The 13,957-nt window shown below is 35.6% G+C and overlaps 1 protein-coding gene across 2 annotated transcripts in view; it reads left to right on the top strand.

Annotated features, from left to right (window-relative positions):
- The window catches only part of GRID2 (glutamate ionotropic receptor delta type subunit 2), a 1,655,975-nt gene that overhangs the window by 1,345,185 nt on the left and 296,833 nt on the right, over positions 1 to 13,957 (top strand). For both annotated transcript variants that reach the window (XM_066279539.1, XM_066279540.1), the window contains one exon: positions 12,789 to 12,984. In XM_066279539.1, coding sequence (XP_066135636.1) covers positions 12,789 to 12,984 — 196 coding nt within the window. The remainder of the gene's footprint in view (positions 1 to 12,788; positions 12,985 to 13,957) is intronic.

The following is a 13,957-nucleotide window of genomic DNA, read 5'->3' as shown; positions in this document are numbered from 1 at the left end:
TAGACTCTCAGGATTGCTGCCAAATGAAGGGCAGGGGACACATTTGCAAAAAACAGTTTGGACATGGAAAATTGAGTGGCTGTTCATAAGAGTTGGCTCTCAGCTTCAGGATGTGCAGTTTAGACCTTCTTTTATTTCAAGCCCTCAAAAATGAAGTATCGCTTATTTAAGAACAGAGGATAATTTCTCTGAATGATTTATAAATATATATATATATAATATATATGGAGGTAGAGGAGGGTGGGAATCTACAGGCCTGCTGCACTGGGAAGAAGGAAAACATCTTTGTATTTGGGAAAGTTTAAGTTATCGACAGAAACTTTGTTCTCTGCTCTGTGTTATGAAGAACCAGGATTTTTATTTTTAGTTAGATTCATTAGAATCTTCCCTGAAACAATGACCTTCCACCTTACTTTGACAGTAATGTTTCAGTGAGTCTTCAAATAGCTATTAAATTAGTTCTACTGTTATTCCTGGTAACTTCTTTCTCTTTAGTTATTTCTAAATAACTAAATAATCTGGTAATACGGTTAGTGCTTTAATTTCTTGAAAAAAATCTTGTAGGAAAAAAATTACAAATTACTATTGATTCTTCACTTGAATTCACACTGTGTTTTATTTGGGTCATTTTTTTCATGTGGTAATATTATGTATTATTGTATCATAGCTTGTTAGCAAGCCATAGGTGAGGTAGTGATCAATGGTTCAATGTTAGCCTTAGAAGGTATATTGAGTAAAGTGTTCTCCATAAGTTAGGGCTGGCCCTGATTTTTATTAACATTTTCAGTGTTGACTGGACATATGGAAGAGGGAGTAAGCTTATTAAATATGCAAATTACTTTCTATTGAATAAGAGTTACTATTGACTAGAACCATACTGCAAGAATTCATCAGGACCTTGACAAATTAAACAAGGTACTTAGAAGTGAGATGAAGTTTAATAGGAACAAATATGTGATATTTTTTTCAGGGGTGGAAAAAAACGAACTGTGCATGTGTATATGTAGCTATGATGGTTCAAAACTTGTGGATGAAGGCACTTTCAGAATGAATCATCTATCAGGTATAAAGTTAAAATGTATCATTGGTGTTTAAAAAGAAAACAACTGGTCCTGGCTGGTTAGCTCAGTCTGTTACAGCATCATCCTGAAACACCAAGAATACAGGTTCAACCCCTAGTCAAGTCACATACAGGGAGAGACCAGTGAATGCACAACTAAGTGGAACAAATGCTTTCTTTCATTCTCTCTCTTTCTCTCTCTCTCTCTCTTTCTCTTCCTATCCCTGTCTCACTAAAAAAATCAATCAAAAAAAGTTTTTTTAATATAAGTGAAATGATGGAAGTCACCTGGTAGTGAAAATGTTGTTCAGAACTTTTATACAACTATCATGATCTATTTATAAAGTCTATAAATTATACAAAAATTGCTATCGAAGAGAAAAAATATGACTTAGGAAATATGTACTAAGTTGAATAATAAATCTGTGGGTAAGCGCTAAAGAAATTTAGTGTTTAACTCAACAAGAAAAAGGCAAAAGGAGGCCTGACCTGTGGTGGCGCAGTGAATAAAGTGTCGACCTGAAAATGCTGAGGTCGCCGGTTCGAAACTCTGGGCTTGCTTGGTCAAGGCACATATGGGAGTTGATGCTTCCAGCTCTCCCCCCTTCTCTCTCTCTCCTCTCTCTCTGTCTCTCTCTTCTCTCTAAAAATGAATAAATAAAAAATAGGCAAAAGGATGAAAATGAAAAAGAAGTGTTATTTAAAATAAAGATATATTAACTAGAGATGGTGAATAACTATTGTCTCTTTTCACTGTGAACAAAATGAGATGCTTATGTGAAATAGGAGGGCTTTAGGTTAGGCATGAGTAAGAACTTCTTGGTCTTAAGTTTTCTAAGTCATTAAAATGCCTTAGGAAGAAAACATCTGTTTTAGAGGCTGCTTTATGGGCCTTAAGGTACTAACTGAATTAAGGGATACCTCCAGGAACTCTTTCAGCTCCCTGATGTTATGATTATATTAGGATTATTTTAGAAATTTGTTGATCCTCAGGGACATTCATAGAAATTAACAAAGCCCTTGCTGTATTTTCAGTGATACAGGAACATAAAAATCCACTATTCTACTCTTGAGTTTTATTAGATTACTTGAGTATATAGTGTTAACATAAATTTTATAATTAGCTGATGATAAATGATGACATAACAAAATGTTGGCCATACAAATTAAGGATAATTCCATATTTGTTCATATTGTCATGGGTAAATAAATATTGTATCTTTTTCATAATATTTAAGAAACAAACTGCATAGAAAAATTACAAAGTAATTGAATTAAAAAAATATTGGGCCTTCTGCAATGAAGTTTTGCTTAATTAGTGTACATATCTATGTATTATTAAAGACTATTGTATTTAACTGATAGACTATTTAAAATAGAAAACAAGGTCACAAATGATAATTCTGTCAGATGGTAGAAAAATATAATATCTGCTACATATCAGGATTCATGATGTGAGAAAATTAATTCCTAGCTATAATTTGGTCAAGTTAGACATGACAATAAGATTTTCAGTAGACTAATTTCTTGCATTTGTATACAATGTCATTTTGGACAATGTTTAACAATTATTTTCCTTAATTATGCATACTAGAAGTAAGAAGGACAAAGTGTTCCTATCTTTCTTTGGGTTTTACAAAATGGCCTATCAACTTTGAATGTGTGTAATTTCAGACTTTTCCAGGGAATCATTTTATAAGTTATATAAGGACTAACCACTGTGCAATACAACAGAAACTGAAATAATATTGAATGTCAACTATAACTGAAAAAAATAATAATTAAAATTAAAACAATGTGTATGGGAAATGTCTCTCCAAGTACACATAGATGTTGCCCTAAATAGTCCATGACATCCATCTTTCACAAGTGCATCTATTTTGTATGAATTTCCAGTATTACCTATGACTGTCCTATCTATATCACATGGCAGATAGCAGTGGCCCTAATACCTCTGTAAGGGAGAAGGAACATAAAATATTCCTGAATCTGTCAGGAACGACTTGAGAGTCATCTGCTAGGCTGTAATCCTCTAGCCTAGTCATCCACCCTGTAGAGACACTGTTTGGAAAGGAGAGGTGTCCTCCTCGTGAGTATCACTACACAATTTTTCTAGATCAAGCACACTTGAAATTGTGATGGATATTCAAGTCATTCTTAAAATATAAGCTCATATAGGTATTCGAAGGAAATGCAGAGAACAAAGACGTGCAGCTATATTTGATCTATTTTACTCTGTTGTGCCATATAAGGACAGGTTTGAGGGCAGGTGAAGGATGTAGGACAGGAGCCAGGAGGAGGACAGAACAGAGGAACTGGAGATGGCTGTACCATTGAGGTCTTAATTGAACATCCTACATGGAGCCACCCTCAACTGCTGATGCTCCTCTGTAAATCCTCAGTCCTCTTTGGTCTTCATATGGCCCTTTTTATAAACTACTCTCTCCATCTAAGAGACCTCCCTTGGGAAATTTCTCCTGTCTCCACAAGTAAAGGAATCTTAGCCCTTTGCCCTGTCTGGTATCATTCAAAGTTATTGGCTTCAGAGTTCAGGCATCTGCTGTCTTGAAAAGAACAAACTTCTGGCACCATTAGAGGAAGAAAAACACAATCACTTCAGTTTTAGTACATGCTCTCCACTGGAGTTAGCTGTGGCTGGGCTTCTTCTGGACTACCTTGCCCCATAAATTAGGCTTTCAGGCTATACAATCTAATCTTCTAGGGGAGAACCATATTTCTTCCACTAATATGACTTTCACCTTAATCTTTTAAAAATGAGAAACCTAGCATTATTGTGCTAAAGAACATTCAACTCTTTCCTGGGCATGCTTTCAATAAATAGTAGCATTCTTTCTTCTTCTTCTTCTTCTTCTTCTTCTTCTTCTTCTTCTTCTTCTTCTTCTTCTTCTTCTTCTTCTTCTTCTTCTTCTTTCTTCTTCTCCTTCTTCTTCTCCTTCTCCTTCTCCTTCTCCTTCTCCTTCTCCTTCTCCTTCTTCTTTCTCCAAGTGACAGGAGGGGAGATGGAGAGACAAGACTTCTGCATGCACCCAGACCGGGAACCACCTGGCAATCCCCATCTGAAGCAGATGCTCTGCCTATCTGGGGCCATGCTTGCTACTGAGCTATTCTTAGCACCTGAAGTAGAGACTCCATGGAGCCATCCTCAGTGATGGAGCTGATGTGCTCAAACCAATCGTCATGGCTATGGAAGGGAGTAGGAAAAGAGAGAGGGGGGGAGGAGTACAGAAGCAAATGGATACTCACTTGTGTGCCCTGACCAAGAATTGAATCCAGGACATCCACATGCTGGGCTGATGCTCTACCACTGAGTCAATCAGCCAGGGCCAAATAGTGGTATTCTTATCCTCTTAAAATAGCTCTCCCCAAGCTCTTGAGTATGGAATAAGCAATCAGCAAATGAAATTTTCTTTTCACATCAAGGAATATTAGAGTCCTGCTTACTCTGTCATTACCTTTGATACCCTTATATTTCATCAGACCTTCTTTACAAATTTGTATCTGAGGAGTTTGGGAAAACTTCACAGTGGAGACCAAGCTACTAAGATGGAGAACGTGGTTTCCCCAGAGAACAAGTAGCCATTGGCTATGCTCTAAATAGGAAGATGGAAAGCCTTTCCATGGTACTCATTTTGTTGTTTTATAAGTAGAGCACACATATTTTTTTTTTCCTTTTTATTTAACTACATCAACCCTTGTAAGAAAAAATGATTTTAATTGAATTTTCTGTAAAAATACTCAAAATTATGAAAGGTGACTATTATCCCCTTGTTCTGGTGCTTATTTTTGCTTTAGCTACTAAAACCATGATTTCTTTTGTATCTTTTAATCATTTCAGTTAGCAGAGTTAGTTGAGCCATTTTTTTCACCATCTTTTTTCTAATACTTCAGTCAGAAATCACTCATTAAGCCAGCCATTACTTTTCTGCTGTTTTTCTACACTGCTTAGATAAGTATTCTTTTCTGAAACAGACATTCCATTTGTCCTGGGTCCTGTGTCTACTAGAATCATGGACTGTAACCTCAGCTTTTCCAAATACTTTTTTTTTAGTCTTGTTTGCTTTGTATTTTTTTCTTCTTCCCAGCTTTATTGAGATGCAATATATATAATATATATTATATATATTATATAATGCAAGTTTATGTTAAAGATGAATAAAAATAATAATTATTATGAGAATCAGCAACATATATTCCAATTAAGGAAAATAGAAGTAGAATTTCAAAACACAGTGATAAAATGTGAACACATTCTGAGTGTTAGAAGAACACTGAGGAGGCACTGGAGTTTGGTCTCGAAGGAAGAGAATTTACAAAGTAGATAAGGAAATTTCTTCTGCTGAGACAACACCTACCAAGACATGTGAAAAGGCAAGGAGTGATGAAATGGTCTGCTTGCCCTATAATGTGAATACAAATAAGGCAAAGGTGGTTTCTAAGAAAGGAAAAAAATTAGGCCAAATATTTGAAGGGTCTTGATGCCAGAAAGTTTGCAATATGTTCAAAGGGCAGTGAGATGTAGAGGAACTATTTCAGTGAGGCAGGGACAGGATCAGATTTGCATATCAGAGAGAATATTTCTAACTGTGGTGCAGGGAGGATGGGTTGAAGGTGGGTAAGAGTAGCGATAGGGAAAAGACTTTGAATAACTTTCTAGGTAGAAATGATGAGGATATTGGCAATGGAAAAGCAAAGGTAGTGACAGATTTGCAGCATGGTAAAATGTGCAGAACTTGATGAGAGAGGTTAGATGAGGTGAAGAGTTAGAAAGGCCATTGGTGAAAAAGAGGCATTAGCCAAGAACGAATCTATTTGGTGGGAAAATAAAGAAATGGCTATTTCCAAAACCATAGAGAACAAAGTAATAGTAATGTGAGTAATAAAACAAACATAATAAATTAATAGTAATAATAATAATAAATTAATAAATGCAGCTACCAATAACTGAGGACTTATGCAGAGCTGTGTACTAAGCTAAGTGTCTTACATACAATATCTACTTCAAAACTCCAGATATCTTATTAAAAATTATTTTTCTATGTTTGGTAGGAAAGAAATTACAATATGAAGAAGTTTAAATAATTGGCCCAAGGATTGAAAGTCAAATCTTTATGTTTTCACAACTCATTCTTTTAGCAATTAAGCAGTTTTCTGGTATACAGTTGTGGGCGGTAACTTCACTGTCTGGCCTACCTTACCTGTCCACCTTAATCCATTTTCCAACACTTTTCCATGCTTCTTGGGTCTCCATGACACCAATTCTCACTCTGTTGTCATATTAGTTGTTCTTTTAAGGTTTAAATTGTGGAGCACGTTTTTATGCTGTAAAACCTGCCTCTGCACTGCACCTACAACAGCCCTCAACTGCTAAAACCAATGAAGAGCAGTGGGCACCAGGCAGGCTTTTCACGTGATTGTTAGAGGACTCTTGGAGCTACAACAATATCTGTCCTTTGGCAGATACTGAAATCAACATCCAGAGTAGGAAACTAGGTAGAGCGTAAGGGGAAAACCCTGAACTAAGTAAGAGGATGGAAGAAAAAAAGAAAAGGAAGAAAGGAATGGAGGATAGGAGGGAGGGATGGAGGGAAGGAGGAAGGAAAGAAGGAAGGAAGGAAGGAAGGAGGAAGGAAGGAAGGAAGGAAGGAAGGAAGGAAGGAAGGAAGGAAGGAAGGAAGGAAGGAAAGGAGGAAAATTAGAAATAGAAAAAGGTTTCTGAGAGTTTATATTGGTAAGATCTATTCTCTTCTTATAAGTTTTATTTTTTCCTTTTTATTAAATTTATTGGGGAAACACTGGTTAACAAAATTATACAGATTACAGATGTACAATTTTACAACATATCATCTGTATACTGTATTATGTGTTCATCACCTCAAGTCATGAGAGATATTCTCTTGTTAAAGGAAAATTAGTAAAAATATAAATGAAAGTTTATTTTTTTAAATATCTTATTTATTCATCTTAGAGAGAGGAGGGAGAAAACAAGAGAGAGAGAGCAAGAGAGAGAAAAATGGGGTAGGAGCAGAAAGCATCAATTCACGTATGTGTCTTGACCAAGCAAGCTTAGGGTTTCAAACCAGCAATGTCAGCATTCCTGGTCGACACTTTATCCATTGTGGCACTATATAGGTCAGGCTAAGTGAAAGTTTATTTAAGAAGCGATGGGCATTATATTTTTAACTAGCTGAAAATTTTAGAAATATATTATTATCAACATATTCATTATAACAATTTCATTACACAAATTTATATAAATGTCCCAAAGAGTTTGCTATGAAGAAAGTTATAACCAGTTAGCTCTTTTTGTTTTTGTTTTTGTATTTTCCTAAAGTTGGAAACGGGGAGACAGTCAGACAGACTCCCGCATGCGCCTGACCAGAATCCACCCGGCATGCCCACCAGGGGGTGATGCTCCACCCATCTGGGGCGCCCATCTGCTGCAACCAGAGCCATTCTAGTGACTGAGGCAGAGGCCACAGAGCCATCCTCAGCGCCCGGGCCAACTTTGCTCCAATGGAGCCTTGGCTGTGGGAGGGGAAGAGAGAGACAGAGAGGAAGGAGAAGGGGAGGGTTGGAGAAGCAGATGGGCACTTCTCCTGTGTGCCCTGGCTGGGAATCGAGCCTGGGACTCCTGCACGCCAGGCCGACACTCTACCACTGAGCCAACTGGCCAGGGCTAACCAGTTAGTTTTATATAATCTTGTACTTGGATAGGAAATGAGTCATTGGCTTGACTTCAATTCATGCATTACCTTTACAACAATTTAATTTTTATTTTTATTTATTTATTTTAGAGAAAGAGGAAGGGGGAAAGAAAGAGAAACATCAGTTTGTTGTTCTACTATTTATGCATTTATTGGTTGATTCTTCTTTGTGTCCTCACCAGGAATCAAACCCAGGACCTCAGCATGTCAGGACAATGCTCTAAGCAACTGAACTACCTGGCCATGCCTTCAACAATTTTTATAAGGGATCATCCCACACACAGACACACACACAATTCTTTAGAAATTTATTACATAGGGCATTATAAGAAGAGGATTTATTATAATAATAATCTTCATATAAAAATAATATGTAACTTTATCAAACACTGATATGACAGGTCTTCTCATCGTAACTTCTCATCATAAAGCTATTCCTCAAGAACAACTTCTTGAGGAGGACACAGTTATTCTCTCCATTGATAGATGAAGAAAGTAAGGTTAACAGCAGTACCTAACATCACACAGCTCACCAATAGATCTGCTTGACTTTAAAATATACCCAATGTCAAAACTATTGCTATAAAGTTATACCTAATATCAGACTATCATGTGTATCAAAATTAATTTTCAAAGCTTAAAGTGTTTTAAACAGAAAAAACTTCTCATGGAAAGATTTTGAAATCAATCTAGATCCATTCAAATTTTTAAAATTTACTTTCACAGAACTGCTCTAAATTACACAGTATCTCAGTACATGAAATGTTCACCCAACTATCACCTACCTATCAACTCTCAGCATTGTTTAGTACTCAGGCTGCTAGTCATATGAGTTGCCATTATAAGGAATAAAAGAAGATTTTAAGTAAGATATTGAGAAAACAAGGCTGATTAGAATGTCGAAACAGTTGCTTGCTTTTATTCTTCATCACTTATAACCATAGGTAATCATGTTTTACTCTGTGTGCTTGACTGGGTATGTGGGTTTGGAAGAGAGAGGCTCAGGTTTAATAGATGTACTGAATAATAATTAATTGAGTTTTATGTGCGTATATTTAGGTTTTGTGTGGTTAGGTGGAGAAATGGAATATAGTAGGATGAATATATCCACAGTTAACTCTTTTTTAGAATGCTCTAGATTTTCCCGTTTCTTCTATGGCTGGGCTAAAACTGCCAATTGTTTAAAAAGAAATGTCAATATTTGCTATGGTAAATTAATTTATGTATTGGGTACTTATTATTTTAGACTTGTTTTGCATTTTAAAACAATGATTTGTCATGTCTATATAATATATACTCAGACATTGACCTTCAAATGCAATTTCTGAGAATTACCTCTTGCAGAATAACTGACTAGATTTCTTTTAGGGGATCATAATATAGGCCATAGCATTTCTGCTGATCTGGCTCTAAAATCTTATTACCATGAAAATGCAAAATGACCATTTAAAATAGTCACTCTCTGTGTTGGGCTTCTAAAACAGCCTTTCTTTCTGTAATAAGCTATTTGAGCTCACTTCATTTTGTTTCATTTTATATTTATCACCATTGTTGCTATCTTGGGTACTATAGTGGAATGACACTAAGACAAGCTATAATTTTCACTGCAAGCATATCTCAAGGCAAATTTGTAAGCTGACTTGATATTAGAAATGAAGCTAAAGGGAACAAGCCTTTGTTCTAAGTTACAAAATGCCCTGCTCTTCTAAATTTGAAGTATGTTGAAAATAAACTGCCTTGCCTGACCAGGCGGTGGTGCAGTGGATAGTGCATCAGAATGGGATGCAGAGGATCCAGGTTCGAAACCTCGACCTAGCTTAAGTGCAAGCTCACCAGCTTGAGCAAGGGGTCACTGGCTTGATCATGGGATCATAGACATCACCCCATGGTCACTGGCTTGAGCCCAAAGGTCACTGGCATAAAGCTCGAGGTTGCTGGCTTGAGCAAGGAGTCACTCCACTCACTCTGCTGTAGCCCCCTGAGTCAAGGCACATATGAGAAAGCGATCAATGAAAACTAATGAGCCGCAACGAAGAACTGATGCTTCTCATCTCTCTCCCTTCCTGTTTGTCTGTCCCTCTCTCTGTCTCTGTCACAGTCTCTGTCACAAAAATAAATAAAATAATGTCTACTTTAAAAAAATTAAAAAAACTTTCTTTTTCTAGAATCAGGAATTTCACATAGGCAATATATTAGGATATTGCTTTAAATATTTGTTATACAAATCAGTTTTACCAACTAAACTCCCTGCATTATAAGAGTATTATACCTTAAAGTTGTCAAGCTACTATATATGGTGATGCTATGTTATAAAAAACCTTATTGTTAAATATTAAATATTCTACCATTTGATTTTTTTTTCTTATGGAAAACTAAGAGGGGGTGTTAATTTATTTCACAGTATTTTACTAGTATGATTATTTGGGAAACCATAATATTTAAACATAAGCAGAAAACAATTTTACCCCTAGGCTATGATCTCATTATAATATTGAAGTCTGAGAGTTATAATCAAGAGTGAGTGCTAGAATCACTAAGCAGCCAGTGGCCAGTCTTATCCTGGGAAGGGTTCTGATGAACCCTAATGTGGCCTTCTCCAGCCTACACCTTCAGGTTCTAGAAGGTGCAAGCTCTGAATATCTACCTTATACTTAGAGTAATTGAATGAATGAAGCCTGCTACTGTAACCTGTATGGATAGGTTTCATTTCTTTCCCAGTGTTATCACTTTGAGTATCTGCCACCAGACAGTGGAAAATCTTTTTAAATGTTAACATTTTGAATACAGTTTTATTCCTCTTTCTTGAGACAGTAGTAAATAAGATGTAAATTTTCTTTTGAAACAAAATTCTTAATGCTACACAATTTCCAAGATAGTTATGGTATGTCCCAGGAGCAAATACCCTGTTTGTCTCTTCTCAGGTACCTAGCTACCTGTAACTCATGTAGATTTTTGCTTTTGCCTGCACTTATTTATACTGTCACTTTATTATTTATAAATGGTAGAATAATATCAAGTTATAGATCATTCCAGAAAATGCATCCCTTCAAAAAGTAATTATTAAATGCATTATTTCATGCAGTAAAAGTGTCGAACCAAAAAAATGATCTTAGTAGTTCTATAGAGTAAATGATACATCAAAAACATAAAACTCAATAAAATACAGATTAAACTGTGCTAAAAGTTACTATTAAAATTGATATAAATATGTACTTTTCTAGCAAGTACAGTTTATAATTTGTTGTTTGCAACACAATTTTGTACATGACGGAAAATGGTGACCTGCAAGAATGTTGCCAATACCCTTGCCCAATGCTGGTTGGTGTTGGTTGCAAAGATCCCAGGAAATCATTAGCGAACTTCATCTAGAAACAAACTGAAAGGTCAGAGGTATACATAATAAGAGATCATGGTTGAAGAGTTGTGGGTATTTATTCTTGTTCAGAATATGGCAATGTTCCAAAGCATCTGCTCCTGTTCTCAGAGGTTAGTGAGTCTAAAGAGTGCAAGCATCGAATTTTGAATATATACCAAAGACACATTTTTGTTCTTAAATGTCAGTCATTAGAGTTTGGCACCAACACAAATACAATGAATTTCAGTGGAGTGGTAATTGGTTCTCCAAGAAAGTAGAGTGACTCAGAAACTCAGATGTGAGAAAGTTAACCAACAAGTTGGAAAGAACCCTGAAAAAAAAGATACCGTGTCTAAGTCAAAGATTGATAAGAAAATCCTGAAGCCTTATTCTGTAAAAGAGAAAAATAAAAACATATTTAGCTTTCCAGGAGCATGGACTTTATTTTACTTGATTATATTGAAGTCTCCACACACACACATACACACACACACATGAGAGAGAGGGAGACAAAGTAAATAATATAGCAAAATAAATATAGAAATAAGAGTCAGAATCTTGCAGTAGAAATAATATGACTTTTGAAGTCAGTCAGGTCTATATTGGAATCCTCTCTCTATTCCTCACTAAATGTGCCACATTAAACAAATCTTTTATTCACACAACTTAAGTTTCCTCATGTATAAAACAGGTAAAATAGTTCTGAACATGAGGCATTGGTGTAAGGATAATGCATCTCAAATGCCTTGTGTATATATACATATATATATTAGCCACTCAATAAGTAATAACTATTATAAAAATAAATTTTTAAGTATACACTTGAGCTAAAACATGTTTTTTTTTTATAATTTTAATTTGTGTTTACATAGATTCAAGTCTCCTGCTGAATATGTCTCCCCCCACCCCCATATTCTCCTCAGCACCCCCCATGCTCCCTCCCCACCCCATGCCTTCCCTCCAGGATTTGCTGTCCTGTTCTCTATAATGCTGTGTTATGTATATATAATATAATTTCATTAATCTCTTTCCCTTCTCTGATCCCATCTTCTCTTCTACCTTCCCTCTGACCACTTTCCCTCTGGTCCCTTTGATCCTGCCTCTGACTCTATTTCATTGCTTATTTCACATTCATTGAATTCCTCAAATAAATGAGGTGATATGATATATTTCTTACATTGCCTGGCTTATTTCAATTAAAACATGTTTATGGAAAATGAAAATTATTTTATAAAAATATTTAAGCCTTGCCACCTAATATGTTGATATTTTAAAAAACAAAATGATTATATGACTAACTAGCAATTTAATTTATTTTGTCTTTGCTTTAATGGGATTGCTAGATTTTATTTCAGTATTTTTTGTTTGTTTTTTATAGTGTGGGTCTACAAAAAAGCGTTTCCTTACCACCAGGAACTTTTACCTTTCCTTTAGCAGTAACTTTGTCTTCTAGTGATTTGCATAGTGCCATACATTCTAACAGCAACTATCCTAATATATTACATCTTAATATTAAGAAATAACAAAATAAGAAGAGCAATTTGACATATGTATTTACATATACTATTCTTTGCTTCCTTTAACTTTATTTCCACTGGAAAAAATTCAGTATTCTTATTTTTGTCTTTCCTCTTTCCTAATAATTAAGGTCTCTTCAAGACCTTTCCAAGCAGACAGACATCCCGTACGGCACAGTTCTGGACTCGGCAGTGTATGAGCATGTTCGCATGAAGGGAATGAATCCTTTTGAGAGGGACAGCATGTATTCCCAGATGTGGCGGATGATCAACCGGAGCAATGGATCAGAGAATAACGTTCTGGAGTCCCAAGCAGGCATTCAAAAGGTACCAGCCACAGCTCTTCATTCATAGTTTACCCTTTTGTCTCTCATATTAGAATTGCTAAGTGAAGGTTGGTCTCTTTCTTTTTTAAAATTTTAACTTTGACATAGAGTTTTCACTTACAGTATACCTTCTGTGGATTTAAAGATTTTGAGGTGACAGTTCATCAGTACAGGGACTTCAAAGCTCTCTGTGGTGTGTCTAAAGCATCAATTTTCAACCAGTGTGCTGCAATAACTTTTAAAACATGCAATACCTTACTATTCAGTAAGGGGCACTGACCTCTTTCCCTTTATATTGTCAAATAAAAATATGACAGCAGCCAACACACTAATAGCCATCCAGTATGAATGAATCAAAATTATACCCTTTTTTTGTCAGATCAGCAAAAAATATATTTTTGGTGTACCTCAGAATTTTAGTAATTATTTTATGCATGCCATGAAATGAGAAAGTTGAAAATCATTGATCAAAGTATCTGTTTCCAATGGAATACCGAAGCTAGAAAACATGAGCTGGTATTTTGATCAGAACAGGTTTAGAGATTTATAAACATGGAGGCTTAAAAGGTTTCTATAAACTTTATTCCAGACATCATTCAGGTTATTCAATTCTTTTAAATGACCAAGAATTTTCTCTTTACTACATTTGTTTTTAGATGAAAACTTTATCTTCACCTATGATTATGTGAAGCAGTCTATGAGTAAAAGTGTATCTTGTCAACAAAGTTCCTACACATGTCTGTTTCTATTTCCAAAAGTGAAGATATGTATACCTTATTTTTATATAGCTGTCATTTAAAAATTCTTTTAACGAAAAAGGGGGAAAGGGCCTTAGAAAGGAGTCTGTTGCTTGAAAAACAGAGGACACTATTTTTATACTGGGCTGTGATCTATAAACATGTGTACAAAAGTAAAGCTTTCTCAGGCCCCATCAACCTCCAGAAGAGAACTGAATGAGTTTTGCTTAAAAATTG

This window comes from Saccopteryx bilineata, chromosome 5 (assembly GCF_036850765.1).
Source record: "Saccopteryx bilineata isolate mSacBil1 chromosome 5, mSacBil1_pri_phased_curated, whole genome shotgun sequence".
NCBI classification, from domain to species: Eukaryota; Metazoa; Chordata; class Mammalia; order Chiroptera; family Emballonuridae; genus Saccopteryx; species Saccopteryx bilineata.
This window is presented reverse-complemented; position numbering and strand designations above follow the sequence as displayed.